Source organism: Scylla paramamosain, chromosome 26, assembly GCF_035594125.1.
Source record: "Scylla paramamosain isolate STU-SP2022 chromosome 26, ASM3559412v1, whole genome shotgun sequence".
NCBI lineage: Eukaryota > Metazoa > Arthropoda > Malacostraca > Decapoda > Portunidae > Scylla > Scylla paramamosain.
Window position 1 is genome coordinate 2,634,250 of NC_087176.1, and position 13,251 is coordinate 2,647,500.

At 40.8% G+C, this 13,251-nt stretch overlaps 2 protein-coding genes and 1 long non-coding RNA gene across 3 annotated transcripts in view; 1 reads left to right on the forward strand and 2 right to left on the reverse strand.

The window, feature by feature from the left end:
* Nucleotides 1-41: 41 nt before the first annotated feature.
* Nucleotides 42-7,085, reverse strand: LOC135113499 (prolyl 4-hydroxylase subunit alpha-1-like). Its single transcript, XM_064028739.1, has 10 exons — nt 7,046-7,085; nt 6,184-6,266; nt 5,741-5,809; nt 5,067-5,201; nt 4,114-4,287; nt 3,585-3,717; nt 2,900-3,012; nt 1,891-1,968; nt 844-1,009; nt 42-241 (listed from the first exon to the last, which is right to left on the reverse strand). Exons 1-10 carry the CDS (start codon nt 7,083-7,085, stop codon nt 168-170), a joined length of 1,065 nt encoding a protein of 354 aa, XP_063884809.1. The 3' UTR covers nt 42-167.
* The window catches only part of LOC135113601 (modifier of mdg4-like), a 43,386-nt gene continuing 35,243 nt past the window's right edge, over nt 5,109-13,251 (forward strand). Inside the window, exon 1 of the mRNA XM_064028912.1 lies at nt 5,109-5,245. The gene's annotated coding sequence lies outside the window, so the exon portion shown is untranslated. The remainder of the gene's footprint in view (nt 5,246-13,251) is intronic.
* On the reverse strand, nt 8,920-12,141 carry LOC135113604 (uncharacterized). The gene is made up of 3 exons (XR_010274899.1): nt 11,315-12,141; nt 10,341-10,516; nt 8,920-9,046 (listed from the first exon to the last, which is right to left on the reverse strand). It is a non-coding gene; the product is annotated as an uncharacterized LOC135113604 (long non-coding RNA).

Below are 13,251 nucleotides of genomic sequence, written 5' to 3' on the forward strand. Positions count from 1 at the left end.
GTATCCCAAGAAAAAAAGTAAACTATTATATTGCTAAGAAATCATAATTTTAGATATGTACAAATATAAGTAGATTTTAAAAGATGTATTTACTACTCTGACAATGCACAAGTCTTGACATGGCCATAGCTTCACCAAAGTGGCAGAACAAGTGAAAGCAGCAGTCCTCACTGCTTCACTGGAGGAGCTACACACGGCCTGCGGTGCACTTGTGGGTAATACTTGATCCACACATTGCTCACTGAAAAAGAAAGTGTTGCTTTATGCCCATGGGAAAGTGTTCCTTCACTCAGAAAGTTATTTGATAAAAGGTCTGGTACGTGTGTCGTGTAACACTTATTCTTGGTGTGCATGGCAAATAGTATGTGTCCATTAACTTTAGTGACAGTCTACAGGTTCTGAGTGGGTGTCATGTATGTAAATGTAAATCAGTAGTGTGGCTTCAGTTGTTCCTGAAGTTACATGTAGATGTCTATGTATTCACCCTGACAGAAAGGAAGGTGAAAGTTAAACTAGTGAGTATGTGAAGGTACTGAAACCTTGACATAAAGCTGTTGAACCCCTTATAGATGCAGACTGACATTCAGGTTATTACAGTGCATTTATTTCTAAATACTCAGTTAACCTATAACTCAAAATTCAGAAAACAAAGGGTCTTCCATGTTTCTCTGCAAGACATAATGAGCTTACTTCTCCATCTCGGACTCAAAACAAAGGCACAGATTTGTAACTAAACATTCAACATGGAAGTAAGAAAAGAAGGAAATTTGGGGAGAGCAAGAAGTGTACCTTATTGTCTTACAGAGGTACATGGGACAGTCTTTATTGTCTGCATTTACATACCCCACTTGGTGCCACGCAGAACAGGACAGGCAGCGTGTAGTGTGCGTTCATCACCCTTCCCTGATGACAGCAAGTTCCACCAGAAGATGGCGCTGCCCTTCTGAGGTGCCACACCCACACCCAGCCGGGGGAAAACTGTCCGCCCACCCTCTGGCACATCATTCATCTGCCAGAGTATGTTCAGTGCAGATGAGTGGCAGATGATACCCAAGTTTAAAGGGAGAGAGAGGGAGGGGTTGAGGAAAGATGACATCCAGATTTAGAGAGAGGTGTTGAGGAGAGAGGAAGCATATGTGTCTGCATTCACCCTCAGACAAGTCATTCATCTAGCATAGTGTGTGTGTTTAGTGCAGATGATATTCATATTTACAGAAAGATGTATTGAGGAAAGGAAGTCTAGATGTCTGCATTCACATATTTTTGCTCATTTTCACCAAGACTCCTACCTGTTTTCACTACAATACTCTAATTTACTTTGAAGTTTCAGATAAGTTCTTTAGTTGGCTACATATCACAATGCTTTCTGTCAATAAGCCTATTAATGTTTCCTATTAAAAATTCATGTATAATAGGAAATGCAGATTCAGTCGTACAAAACTGAAAATATAAGTTATATGTCAAGTGGTCTCCTGTAATACACAGTACTGTATTCAGTAAAAGGAAGGTAAATTTATTGGTTATGACAATACATCCATTCTTATATAGATTTGGACAAGTGCGTGGAATTGTGGTGGTGATGAAACACCAGGAGAACTTTATTTCTCTAATATTTCAACAACTGTCTTCCTCACTCTCTGAGGAAGACAGTTGTCAATATGTTGTGAAATAAAGTTCTGCTATATCCTGTGTTTCATCACCACCACAATCCCACACATCCATTCTTGTTTCTCTCTTCCCCTAAGGACAACAGAACATTGGGATCCAGAGGGGAGGCGGGATTTCCTGGTATTGTCTTAAACTATTACAACACCCCTTGCCCCCAACTCTGCCCCCCCCCCCAAAAAAAAAAATAAATAGTGTTGAAGAGGTACAAAAGTGGTCGCTTACGTAGAACATGAGGGTGGCAATGCGGTCCCCTTGTGGGTGTTCCTGAAGGAGGCTGTGATTGAGGTGTCCTGCTTCCCACTGCCAGAGAAAAGGGTGGGAGAACACGTGATGGATTCAAGGATAATACTGAACAGCTACTGCCGTCAATAAGGACTACTATAGGTGAAACACTGAATACATGCATAAAGTAATGGGTATTGGTGTTTTTTTTTTTTTTTTGCTGTAATGTGATATTATGAGTAAGAGAATAAGTATAAGTTCAGGCCTATTTTTCCTGATGAGTATAATATTTAATGAAATATTTGTGTACTGTATTTATGTAACAATATTGGATAGAAGGAAGTTAGTTGTATTATTATTATTATTATTACTATTATTATTATTATTATTATTATTATTATTATTATTATTATTATTATTATTATTATTTTTATTATTATTATTATTTTTATTATTATTATTATTTTTATTATTATTATTATTATTATTATTATTATTATTATTATTATTATTATTATTATTATTATTAATATTATTATTATTACTACTACTACTATTACTACTACTACTACTACTACTACTACTACTACTACTACTACTACTACTACTACTGCTGCTGCTGCTGCTGCTGCTGCTATTATTATCATCATTATTACTCTCATTCTTCCTCTTCATCTTTTCATTATTATTATTATTATTATTATTATTATTATTATTATTATTATTATTATTATTACTATTATCATCATTTTTATTACCCATTATTATTATTGTTGTTATTATTATTATTATTATTATTATTATTAGTAGTAGTAGTAGTAGTAGTAGTAGTAGTAGTAGTAGTAGTAGTAGTAATAGTATTGTTACTATAATCATCATTGGTATTGTCATTTTTCTTCCCCTTCTTTTCTTCGTCTTATTGTAATCACCATCATCATTATCGTCAACACTATCACGCCCACACAAAGCAGAACGGCACCCTCAGAGTCAGGGCCGAGGAAAGACTTACTGTGTTGCGGTAGAGTGCCATGAAGTCCATGTGGGGGACGTAATGCCCTCCAGCGCCGTACTGATTGACCTGCAGCACCTCAGCCTCCCCCGCTGCCTCATCCACCGCCAGCCCTGCCACAGATTTCATAGTTTATTGATAGGATTTACGGTTACCAGATTAACCAATAAGAGTGTGAGTGTGGTGGTTTGTGTGGGATTGCCAGTCTGGTATACAGATGGATAAATTAACCACACATCATCCTGTCTATCTAAACCGACTCTCTTCAGTGCCGTATGATTTGAAATGTTTAGATTTTTTGGCTTATTTCACGCGCTCATAATAACCCGCGTAGTGTATATAGTGGTAAAAATAACCTTTCATTTATCTAGTTTATCAGCAATTCAATAAAATAACCACAGGGAAAGGAAAACATTAGGGTTGCCTTTTTTATGTAAGTTTAAATAACTGGCCAAGAGCTACAACATTTACGAAAAAAAAAAAAGCCTAATGAAGTGCCAGTCACTAAGCAAAAAAAGGTCAAAAGGATCTCTCTCTCTCTCTCTCTCTCTCTCTCTCTCTCTCTCTCTCTCTCTCTCTCTCTCTCTCTCTCTATGTGTATGTGTGTGTGTGGACGTCTTCCCGCTCCATCGCGTCTCCACACCTGTCATGTTGCGGCGCTCAAATGCCAATCAGCCAACCTCACCTGTCAAAGCCGCGGCAAGGCGGTTCACGGAGCGCACCATGCGGTGTGTCCCGCCCCCGAGCCAGGCCGTGTGGGAGGCGCGGTAGCGAGCGACCTGCTTCCCCTCAGCGCCCTGCACATTGGCCGGCATCAGCTGTGAAGGAAGAGACGAGAGGATAGAGGGTCAGGGAAGAGGCGAAAGGACAGGTGGTTGGATGAAGATGTGTAGGTGGATCAGTTTAATGGCGTGGCATGTAAATAGAGATATAAAGGAAGGCACAGCGTTGGTTTAAATGTTAAGCTACATAATTGATTTTATGAACTGCTGCTACATACTACTATTGCTACCTCGTCTAGCTATTATCCCATATATCTTAATGTAACATGTCAAATAATTTCGTATATTTGTCAATAGCTAGGTCTCCTGCTATTTGTAATAATATGAGTGTTACTACAACAACAACAACAACAACAACAACAACAACTACTACTACTACTACTACTACTACTACTACTACTACTACTACTACTACTACTGGACGAGACGCACAAGAGGGGCGCCAAGGTGTTTGAGTGTGGTGAGCTGTGCGTCAGAGAGAAGGCGGTGGAAAGACACAACGGGAGGGTCGAGGCTCACGTCCTCCTCCAGCAGGGGCATAAGGATGAGCCAGGCGCTGCCCCGCGATGACACACGGCAACGAAGACGTCCCTCCAACCTAGCGCTCTGAAGACAATATAGTAGGTAGATACTTTGGTGTCCAGCTCCCTGATGCAAGAGTTAACCAGCTTTCATAATTTTCCATCCCTCCTGCCTGCTTCTGTATTCCCATCTTTCTATGACTTAAATTCTTTCAAGAGGGAGGTCTCAAGACACTTCCCTAATTTTCCGTAATCCTCTTGGCCTTTTTTCTTCAGGGGACTGACCCCAATGGGCCTTGATTTTATATAGTTTTTGTTGTCCTTGGTCAATGCTCCTCTTACATAAAAGATGTTGAAACTGTATGGTTTGATTCCATAACAGCAATAACAGCAGTAACAACGATAGAGACGCATATAATGATCTCATAACTTTGCACCAGCAAGGCAATAATAAAAATCTGATAACTACCATTAATTAACCCTTTAATTAAGTGGTGATGAGACTAACAATCGTTTTATTTGACAACATACAATTTCAATGCGCAGAAATATAACTACAGGCACTTAAAAGTTCTAACTACTCTTTTCTCACTTCTTGGCAGTGGCATCTTTCAGAATAATTGCTCTGTACTTGAACCAGATTATTTCACTAAGTTTAAGAACCCAGAGGAAAAGATTAGTAATGAGTTAACCCCAAGGAGAAGATGGTCCAAGAGAAATTAAATGTTCAGTGCAAAAGAGGTTAATATTTGGAATAAACTAACGATGGGGTGTGAAGAGTCAGTCTCTGAACATATTTAAATGCAAGGATGAGCAATATAAAAGAGGCATATTTAATGAATCTTATTAGCTTCCTTAGTTTACCGTGAGGGAGTGGCCGCGGCAGAGATAGCCTAGCGCGCGGTGGTCAGAAGGCATGGAAGTGACTTCGGCGGGCAGCTGGCGGGGTAGAGTTGGTTTTTTACCCTCCTCTGCGGCTTTCTGGTCCTTGAGCGGCACCTGCAGGGGTGGAGGACAACGCTAGCAGAATCTGAAGAAACGTAGTAAGTGTCTGTCTTATGTCATCATTTGCCAGCTATAAATGTTTGTTTTGTGATTATGTAAACAAAGATCATCTCGTTTATTGGTGTGTATGTGTGTGTGTGTCATTGCTTCCCGTGCAACATATAACGTGTTGAGTGTCTGTCTTATGTAATCATTTATTAATTAAGCATAGGTATTTTATGAATATGTAAACAAAGATCAACTGATGTGTGTGTATGTGCGTGTTTAGGTCGTATTCAGAAACGTTTTACTCTCTCACCACGGCTATTGTCAGAGATGATTAACTGGGTTCTCAAGAGTATTTTTGCTGTTAATAATGTAGAAATCTTGTTAATTTGTCACTAGAACCCCAGAAAACAAACCTAAAAAGCAGTGCAACATCAACTAGAGACTTTTGAATGTAGTGGAGGTGCGGGCATGTCTTTCAGAATATGGTCCATTTCTCGTGTAGTATGTGGTGTGAATAATGAACTGTATAGCTGCGTTATACTTACCTTAGAGAGCGGTTGTGGATAGATTCCCCTCTGCCCCTTGAATCCCTCCGCCGCCAGTTTGTCATCATGCTGCCAACAAGTCATTGCTTCAGTGTAGTTAATTATTGCTTCACTGGTGTATGAGACGCGAGTGACAAGAGTAATACACAACACTCACTTCCACTGTGTTTAGCGTTTTTTTCCCTTAGCAACAAGTCTGATCTAAAATCTATCATCTCAGGTTGTATTAATATTATGATAAAAGAGCAGTCATCAGTCCACTCACTCTCCAAAGAAAACGAAGAGAGGAATAGAAAACGTGTAGAAAAAAAAAGTGAAATGTGGAGTTTGTAATCAGTCTTTATATCGACATTTCTTCTACTTTACGTAATTCATGCCTGTATCTTGGCATCTCTGCTCGTATGGGGGAAAAAAGGGAAGGAAACGAACAGGGACAAACTCACTGCTGCCACGGCTACTTGTAACAACAGGGACAGATGTTGCTTCTGTTTGTTGAGTGCTCTCGAGTTCACGCTTAGGCTTGCGTCTGGAAGGAGAAGAGAGGAATATTGAAATGACATAACGTTTTCCTCCAAGGGTTACGTTAGGTTAAGTTAGGTTTTGATTCATTCGGTTCATTAATTTCATTGCTAATCCTTTCATTATATAGATCATGATTTAAGAAAACTTTTTTTTTTTACCCAGAAATAGAGTCGGTGTCTGGAAATTAATAGGCTAAAGTTATTTCCATAATCTCTGAAGAGGGGACAGAGGAAGCTAATGGTGTCGTTGCGCATTTGTTCATGTTGACAGTGGAATACACATTATGGAACACTGATACGAGAAAACATGTTGGTCAATAAAGAAGGTATTCCACGCTAAGGATTGTGTGTGAAGGGAGAAGGGACAGGGAAAGTAAATTCTATTATTGCTTGTTCACGCTGATACTGGAACACACAGGATTATGGAAAACGGGTAATATAAAACTTGTTGGTCTATTAAGATGGTATTCCGCTTCTAGGCTTGCATTTGAAGGGAGAAGAAGGGGACATGGGAAGCAAAATTGGCTTTAGTATTTGAAGTTCACGTTCGTGGGGGAATATACACGATTATAGAAAGGTGTTAATAGAAAACTTGCTGATTTATAAAGAGGGTATTTGATGAAGTACGTATCTTCGAGAGAGAGAGAGAGAGAGAGAGAGAGAGAGAGAGAGAGAGAGAGAGAGAGAGAAGTGCACTAAAAACGTCAGGCCCTTAGGAAATAGTTCAAAGACAAATCCAAAACTACGTAGTACCTTGAGAAAAGCCTAACTCTTTACCACACACCAATATCACCAGTACCAGTAGGAATGAGAGGAAGAAACATTGATGAGAGTAAAGAAGAAAACTCACGGACACTGTTGACTCGGGAAACGTAAGAAAGAAAAGAGAGGAAAAAAAAAAAAAAAAATGGTGGTGCTGGTGGTGGTGGTGGTGCAAGGCCTCACAATCCCAGGGTTATTACCACTGGGCTGCGTGTAGGGGAGGGGGGGGGAGAGGCAGCTGTCAAGGTTGTTCAAGTCAGTGTGGCGGGGACTGGACGGGTGGTGGTGGTAGTGGTGGTGGTGGTGAGGGAGTGTGGGCGGTGGGTAATGTGTGATGGAAATGTTATGAATTATTATTATTATTATTATTATTATTATTATTATTATTATTATTATTATTATTATTATTATTGTATTATTATCAATATTAGTGATTTTTATAGGGTTAAGTTTTAGAAAAGGGAGTACTCATCATACACCCTTTAACATATAAAAGACTTCCTGTATTTGTAAATATCTGTATCAATAAGAGAGAGAGAGAGAGAGAGAGAGAGAGAGAGAGAGAGAGAGAGAGAGAGAGAGAGAGAGAGAGAGAGAGAGAGGCGGTGGAGTTGAGTGACATGGTCAAGGAAAAATGGAAAGAAGTAAGAAGGAAGAGTAATGTCATCAACACCCACACCATTCCCTAAAGAAAACGAAGAAAAGAATAGAAAACGTATCGAAAAAAAAGAGGAATGTGGAATGAAATTAATAGTCAGAAGTTTCTTACATGCAAATGAATGAAACCAGAAATAAAAGAACAAGAAAGTAAAAAAATAAAACGAAGCCACACAAACATGTTAATAAATAATTCTAAATAAAAAAAAAAGAAAAAAGCAGAAAAGAACAGTTTTTCGAAGTCGCCGATACCTTTCCCTGTTTTTTATCCCCCCCCCCCTCTCTCTCTCTCTCTCTCTCTCTCTCTCTCTCTCTCTCTCTCTCTCTCCTCTCTCTCTCTCTCTCTCTCTCTCTCTCTCTCTCTCTCTCTCTCTCCTTTTTAATAGAGTAAAGAGAAAGAAAAAAACATAATAACACATTGACCCAAAAGGACAAGAATACGTGATACATAGATAGAGCAACAAGAAAATTAATGAGAGAGAGAGAGAGAGAGAAGGAGAGCTAGAAGATACAGGAATATAAAATAGAGGAGACTGGCAGTAGATATAGAGGTGGGGGGAGTGATTAGGGGGAGGAGTGGGGATAAGTGAAGGGGAGCAGTATTGAGTGAGACTGGGGAGGGGACAGCCGAGGTTAGTAAGGGTGAGTGGATAATGAGAAATGCTTGTAAATTCTCCCTTATCAACATTCTGGCATCTATATTCTCTACCCTTGAACCTTTCCCATGAGGATGCAAGGGAGGGAGGAGAGGAAGGGACGGTGGAGAGCAGAAGGGAAAGGATGAGTAAGAGGAGGACGTGTGTGAGTGTTTATGTGTGAGTGAGTGGCCATGAGACATGGGTAATGTGTGTGTGTGTGTGTGTGTGTGTGTGTGTGTGTGTGTGTGTGTGTGTGTGTGTGTGTGTGTGTGTGTGTGTGTGTGTGTGTGTGTGTGTGTGTGCGTGTGTTGTGGGTTGGTGGTGGTGTTTGTGGTGATGGTGGTGTGCTGCTGCTGCTGCTGCTGCTGCTGCTGCTGCTGCGACTACTACTACTACTACTACTACTACTACTACTACTACTACTACTACTACTACTACTACTACTACTACTACTGCTACTACTACACAACAACAACAACAATAACAACAACAACAACAACAACAACAGCTAGGTAACTAAGCACAATAAAAGGCGCGCGCGTACACACACACACACACACACACACACACACACACACACACACACACACACACACACACACACACCTGTAATCCCTTACCTTCATTATTCAGGTGTTGTGCCGCCGTCAGCCACTCCACCGCTGTCCCATACATTTCCTCCTCCAGTGCCGCCACCGCCACCCCCACCAGGTCCTCCACACGCAGCGCTGTACAAAAACAATATCTGTGCGTATGAGAACCGAATATGTTAAAAATATGTTTCTTTAGCCCGTATTCTGAAACACTCCTGCGCCGCAACCTCACCATATTCAAAAGGCCCTAGTTAAAGCTACACATTTTTTAAGGTGTTTTTTTACGGTTCTAGCGACAGATTAACACAATTTCTACATTATTAACAGGAAAAACACTCTTGAGAACCTGCGTAACCATCTCTGCGACCTTTGAAATTAATAGTGGTGAGAGAACAATGCGTTTTTAAGAATGCTTTTATGGTTCTAGTGACAGATTAACAAGATGTCTACGTTATTAACAGGAGAAACACTCTTGAGAACCTGCGTAACCATCTCTGTGACCTTTGAAAATAGTCGTGGTGCGAGATCAGTGCGTTTCTGAATTTAATCTTTTATCTGGAACGAAAAAGATCTAGTATGTAAATGTTGTACTGTTATGTGAGTATTTGTTATTTTGGTCAGCATAATCAGTTAGGTAGAGGGGAAGGTGAGGAATTAGTGGAAGTATGGGGGAAGGAGAAGGGGAATGTGAAAATAAGGGTATTGGGGTGAGAACGAGGGGAAGGGAAGAAAGGAAAGGGGACGTATAGGGAAAAAGGGGAAGAGAATATAGTAAAGGGAAAGATGTGATAGAAAATGGGGAATGATGAGGAGGGGATGGGATGAATAGGTAAAGATTATCACACACACACACACACACACACACACACACACACACACACACACACACACACATACAGTTATTATTATTTTTTTTGTTCCTTTATTTCCTATGTCATTCCCTTTCTTTCCTTTTCCTCTTTCACGTCACATTCCTCCCCTCCTTTCTCTTCTTCTCTTCTTCTTCCCTTTCACTTTCATGGAGCGTGATTACTATTTTGAGCTCGTTGAAATCACCAGCTATTATTATTATTATTATTATTATTATTATTATTATTATTATTATTATTATTATTATTATTATTATTATTATTATCATTATTATTATTATTATTATTATTATTATTATTATTATTATTATTATTATTATTATTATTATTATTATTATTATTCACTCATTCACACTTTCCCTCCCTCCCTCCCTCCCTCCCTCCCTCATTCACTCCCTTCTCTCCTTCCCCCTCACTCTCACTCATTCACTCATTTTCACTCATTTACGCTCTCCTTCCCTCCCTCCCATTCTCCCCACCCTACTTTCCTTACTCTCCCTCCACCCACCACTGCCCCCTCCCTCCCTCCCTCCTTCCATACACTCAAATACTTCACACACGTGCAGGCTGGCGGTAATAGCGAGTGTGGGTGAGGTGCCCCCGTGCCAGGTGGAGGGCGTCTAGATGATACAGGTGGTGCAGGTACGCTAAGGATTCCTCAGGGCCTCCAGGTAGATGTCCTTCCCCGCTTCCACCCTCAGCGCCTCCTCCACTGCCTCCACTGCCACTACGATGTCTGTTAGCGGGGTTTTGGGGTAATGAAAGGGAGTTAGGAAGGGGAGAGATGAAGGTGTGGAAGTGAAAGATGGGAGAGGAAGGAAAGGAAAGGAAAGGGATATGTGGAAGGAAAGAAAGCGAGGGTGGAGGAAAGAAGAGAGGATTGGAAAGAAAGGAAAGAGAGAGGAAATAAGAAAGGGAAGCAAGGGGAGAGGAAAAAGGTGAGGGAATGAAAGTAGAAGATGAGAAAGAAAGAAAATGGAGCGAAAATTAGGAGGATAAGGGAAGGAAGGGGAGAAGAGACAAGATGGGAATAGGAAAGAGGGAGATGTGGAGGGAGGGGGAAAGAAAAAAAGAGAAAAATGGGTAACGGGAGAAGAAAGAAAAGAGATGAGGGAAGGAAGAGGAGGAAAAAGAAGATAAAGAGGTAGCAGACATGAAGAGAAATGTAATATATATATATATATATATATATATATATATATATATATATATATATATATATATATATATATATATATATATATATATATATATATATATATATATATATATATATATATATATATATATATATATATATATATATATATATATATATATATATATATATATAAAGAATGAAAGAAAAGGAAAAGAAATGAGACTTATATAATCTGAAATTTTTATTTACATAATTATTCATATTGTTATTAGTATTATTTTACCATCTGAAACCTTTATAATATTTCTGGTCGATCAGTAGGACTTCTTAGGACACTCCAATCTACTGAAGGATCCCTGGTATGAGTCACAGGATAAGCAGAGACGCCCTTACCGTGCCAGTCATTCAGAGTGGGTGGCGCCGCGTCCCTCAGCCTGGGCCAGTCCTTCGCCAGACGCCGCGCCACCACCAGACTCCTTAGGGGGTCCCCAGCCACGCCTCCCTCCTCCCACGCCCCTCTCCCATGTCCTCTGCTCCTCCTCCTCCTCCTCCTCCCCCTCCATCAGGATACTGGTGCTGTCTCCCGGGTATTCCTGAATGTATCTTTAGGAGAGAATGAAAAAAAAAAATTGATTAAAAAATATTCATTTATTGCTACACACGATTTTTTGCTGTAACTACCTGCATTCTTTCCTTTTTTATGATACAGTGTCTTAAATCGTTCTGCAGCTTAAAAAGGAAGGTGTGAGTAAATGAAAGAAAAGTGAAGGGAAGAGAAGAGAAAGGGCGTGAGGATTTGGAAAGGAAAGGAAAGAGATGAAAGAGAAGGGATAGAAAGAAGAGGAATATATGAGGATGTACAAAATAAGCGAAGAAAAAATAGGGAAGAATGAGAGTGTAGAGAAGAAAAGGAAAGGGAAGGTGTGGAAGGGAAGAGGAGGAAAGAAGTGGGTGTGTGTGGTGAGGTGCGTGGTGTTTTGATGTGGAAGGGAAGGAGGGAAGGAATAAAGGAAGGGAGGGAAGTACGACACGTGTGAAGGAGGAGCGAAGGAGAGAGGGAGGGAGGGAGGAAGGTGGAAAGGTAACACGTGGTGGTTTAGTAAGAACGAAAGGTGAGAGAGACTGGGGAAGGAAGGAAGGAAGGTTGGAATGAAAGAAGCAAGGAAGGAAGGAAGGAAGGAAGAAGAGAAAAGAAACGATAAAAAAGTACAGCTGGAGAAACACACACACACACACACACACACACACACACACACAACACACACACACACACACACACACACACACACACACACACACACACACACACACACACACACACACACACACACACACACACACACACACAACACACACACACACAGACACACCAAGCTGCATACACAGATTTTCGTCCGATCAGTGAGGTTAAGCAACGATGGGTCTGGTTAGTGCTTGGATGGGTGACCAGGCACTTCAAGATATGGGGAACTTGGGCACTTCTGTCACGTACCTTTTCACATGGGACAGGTGGGCGGCGAGGGACGGGGTGGACTGGGTTGGGTGCTCGGGCAGGTGGTTCTCAGGCAGGTGGTGGTGGAGGTGCGCCCGTAGTAGACCCGTAAAAACCCCATCCAAAGTGTGCAGGCGTGTCAGTTCCTCCACGCCCGCTACACCCTCCGCCACGCCCACCCATCCTCCACCCACCATTGCAGTCACACACCACCACCACCACCACCATCGCTCCTGCTGTGCTCTCATACCTCACGGTGACTAGAAGGGTAAGAGAGAGAGAGAGAGAGAGAGAGAGAGAGAGAGAGAGAGAGAGAGAGAGAGAGAGAGAGAGAGAGAGAGAGAGAGAGAGAGGAAACCTTTATTTTCCTTCTGTCATAAGTGTTATTTTCTATTTTTTTCCTTCACAATGTGTTGTCTTGCCTTTCTCATTCGTAATGTTTAAAAGTGTTGCAAATTCTTTATGCTTCATATTTATTTTTTGTTTCATTGCAGTGTGTTTGATTGTAATGAAGAAAAGTGCATTTTGTTCACACTTTTCTTAATTGTCGATTAATAATATAAAAATGAGAGAGAGAGAGAGAGAGAGAGAGAGAGAGAGAGAGAGAGAGAGAGAGAGAGAGAGAGAGAGAGAGAGAGAGAGAGAGAGAGAGAGAGAGAGAGAGAGAGAGAGAGAGAGAGCTGTGCAATAAATAACACATCATGACATTACTTGTTCCAACTATCTTGACGGATAAGCCACGCCCCCTCCCCTTTTCACGCGCCTCTCATTGGTCAACTCTTTAGATACGCTTCGTCTTGTCATCACTTGTATATTTTCTGCCATTTTATTTATTTAT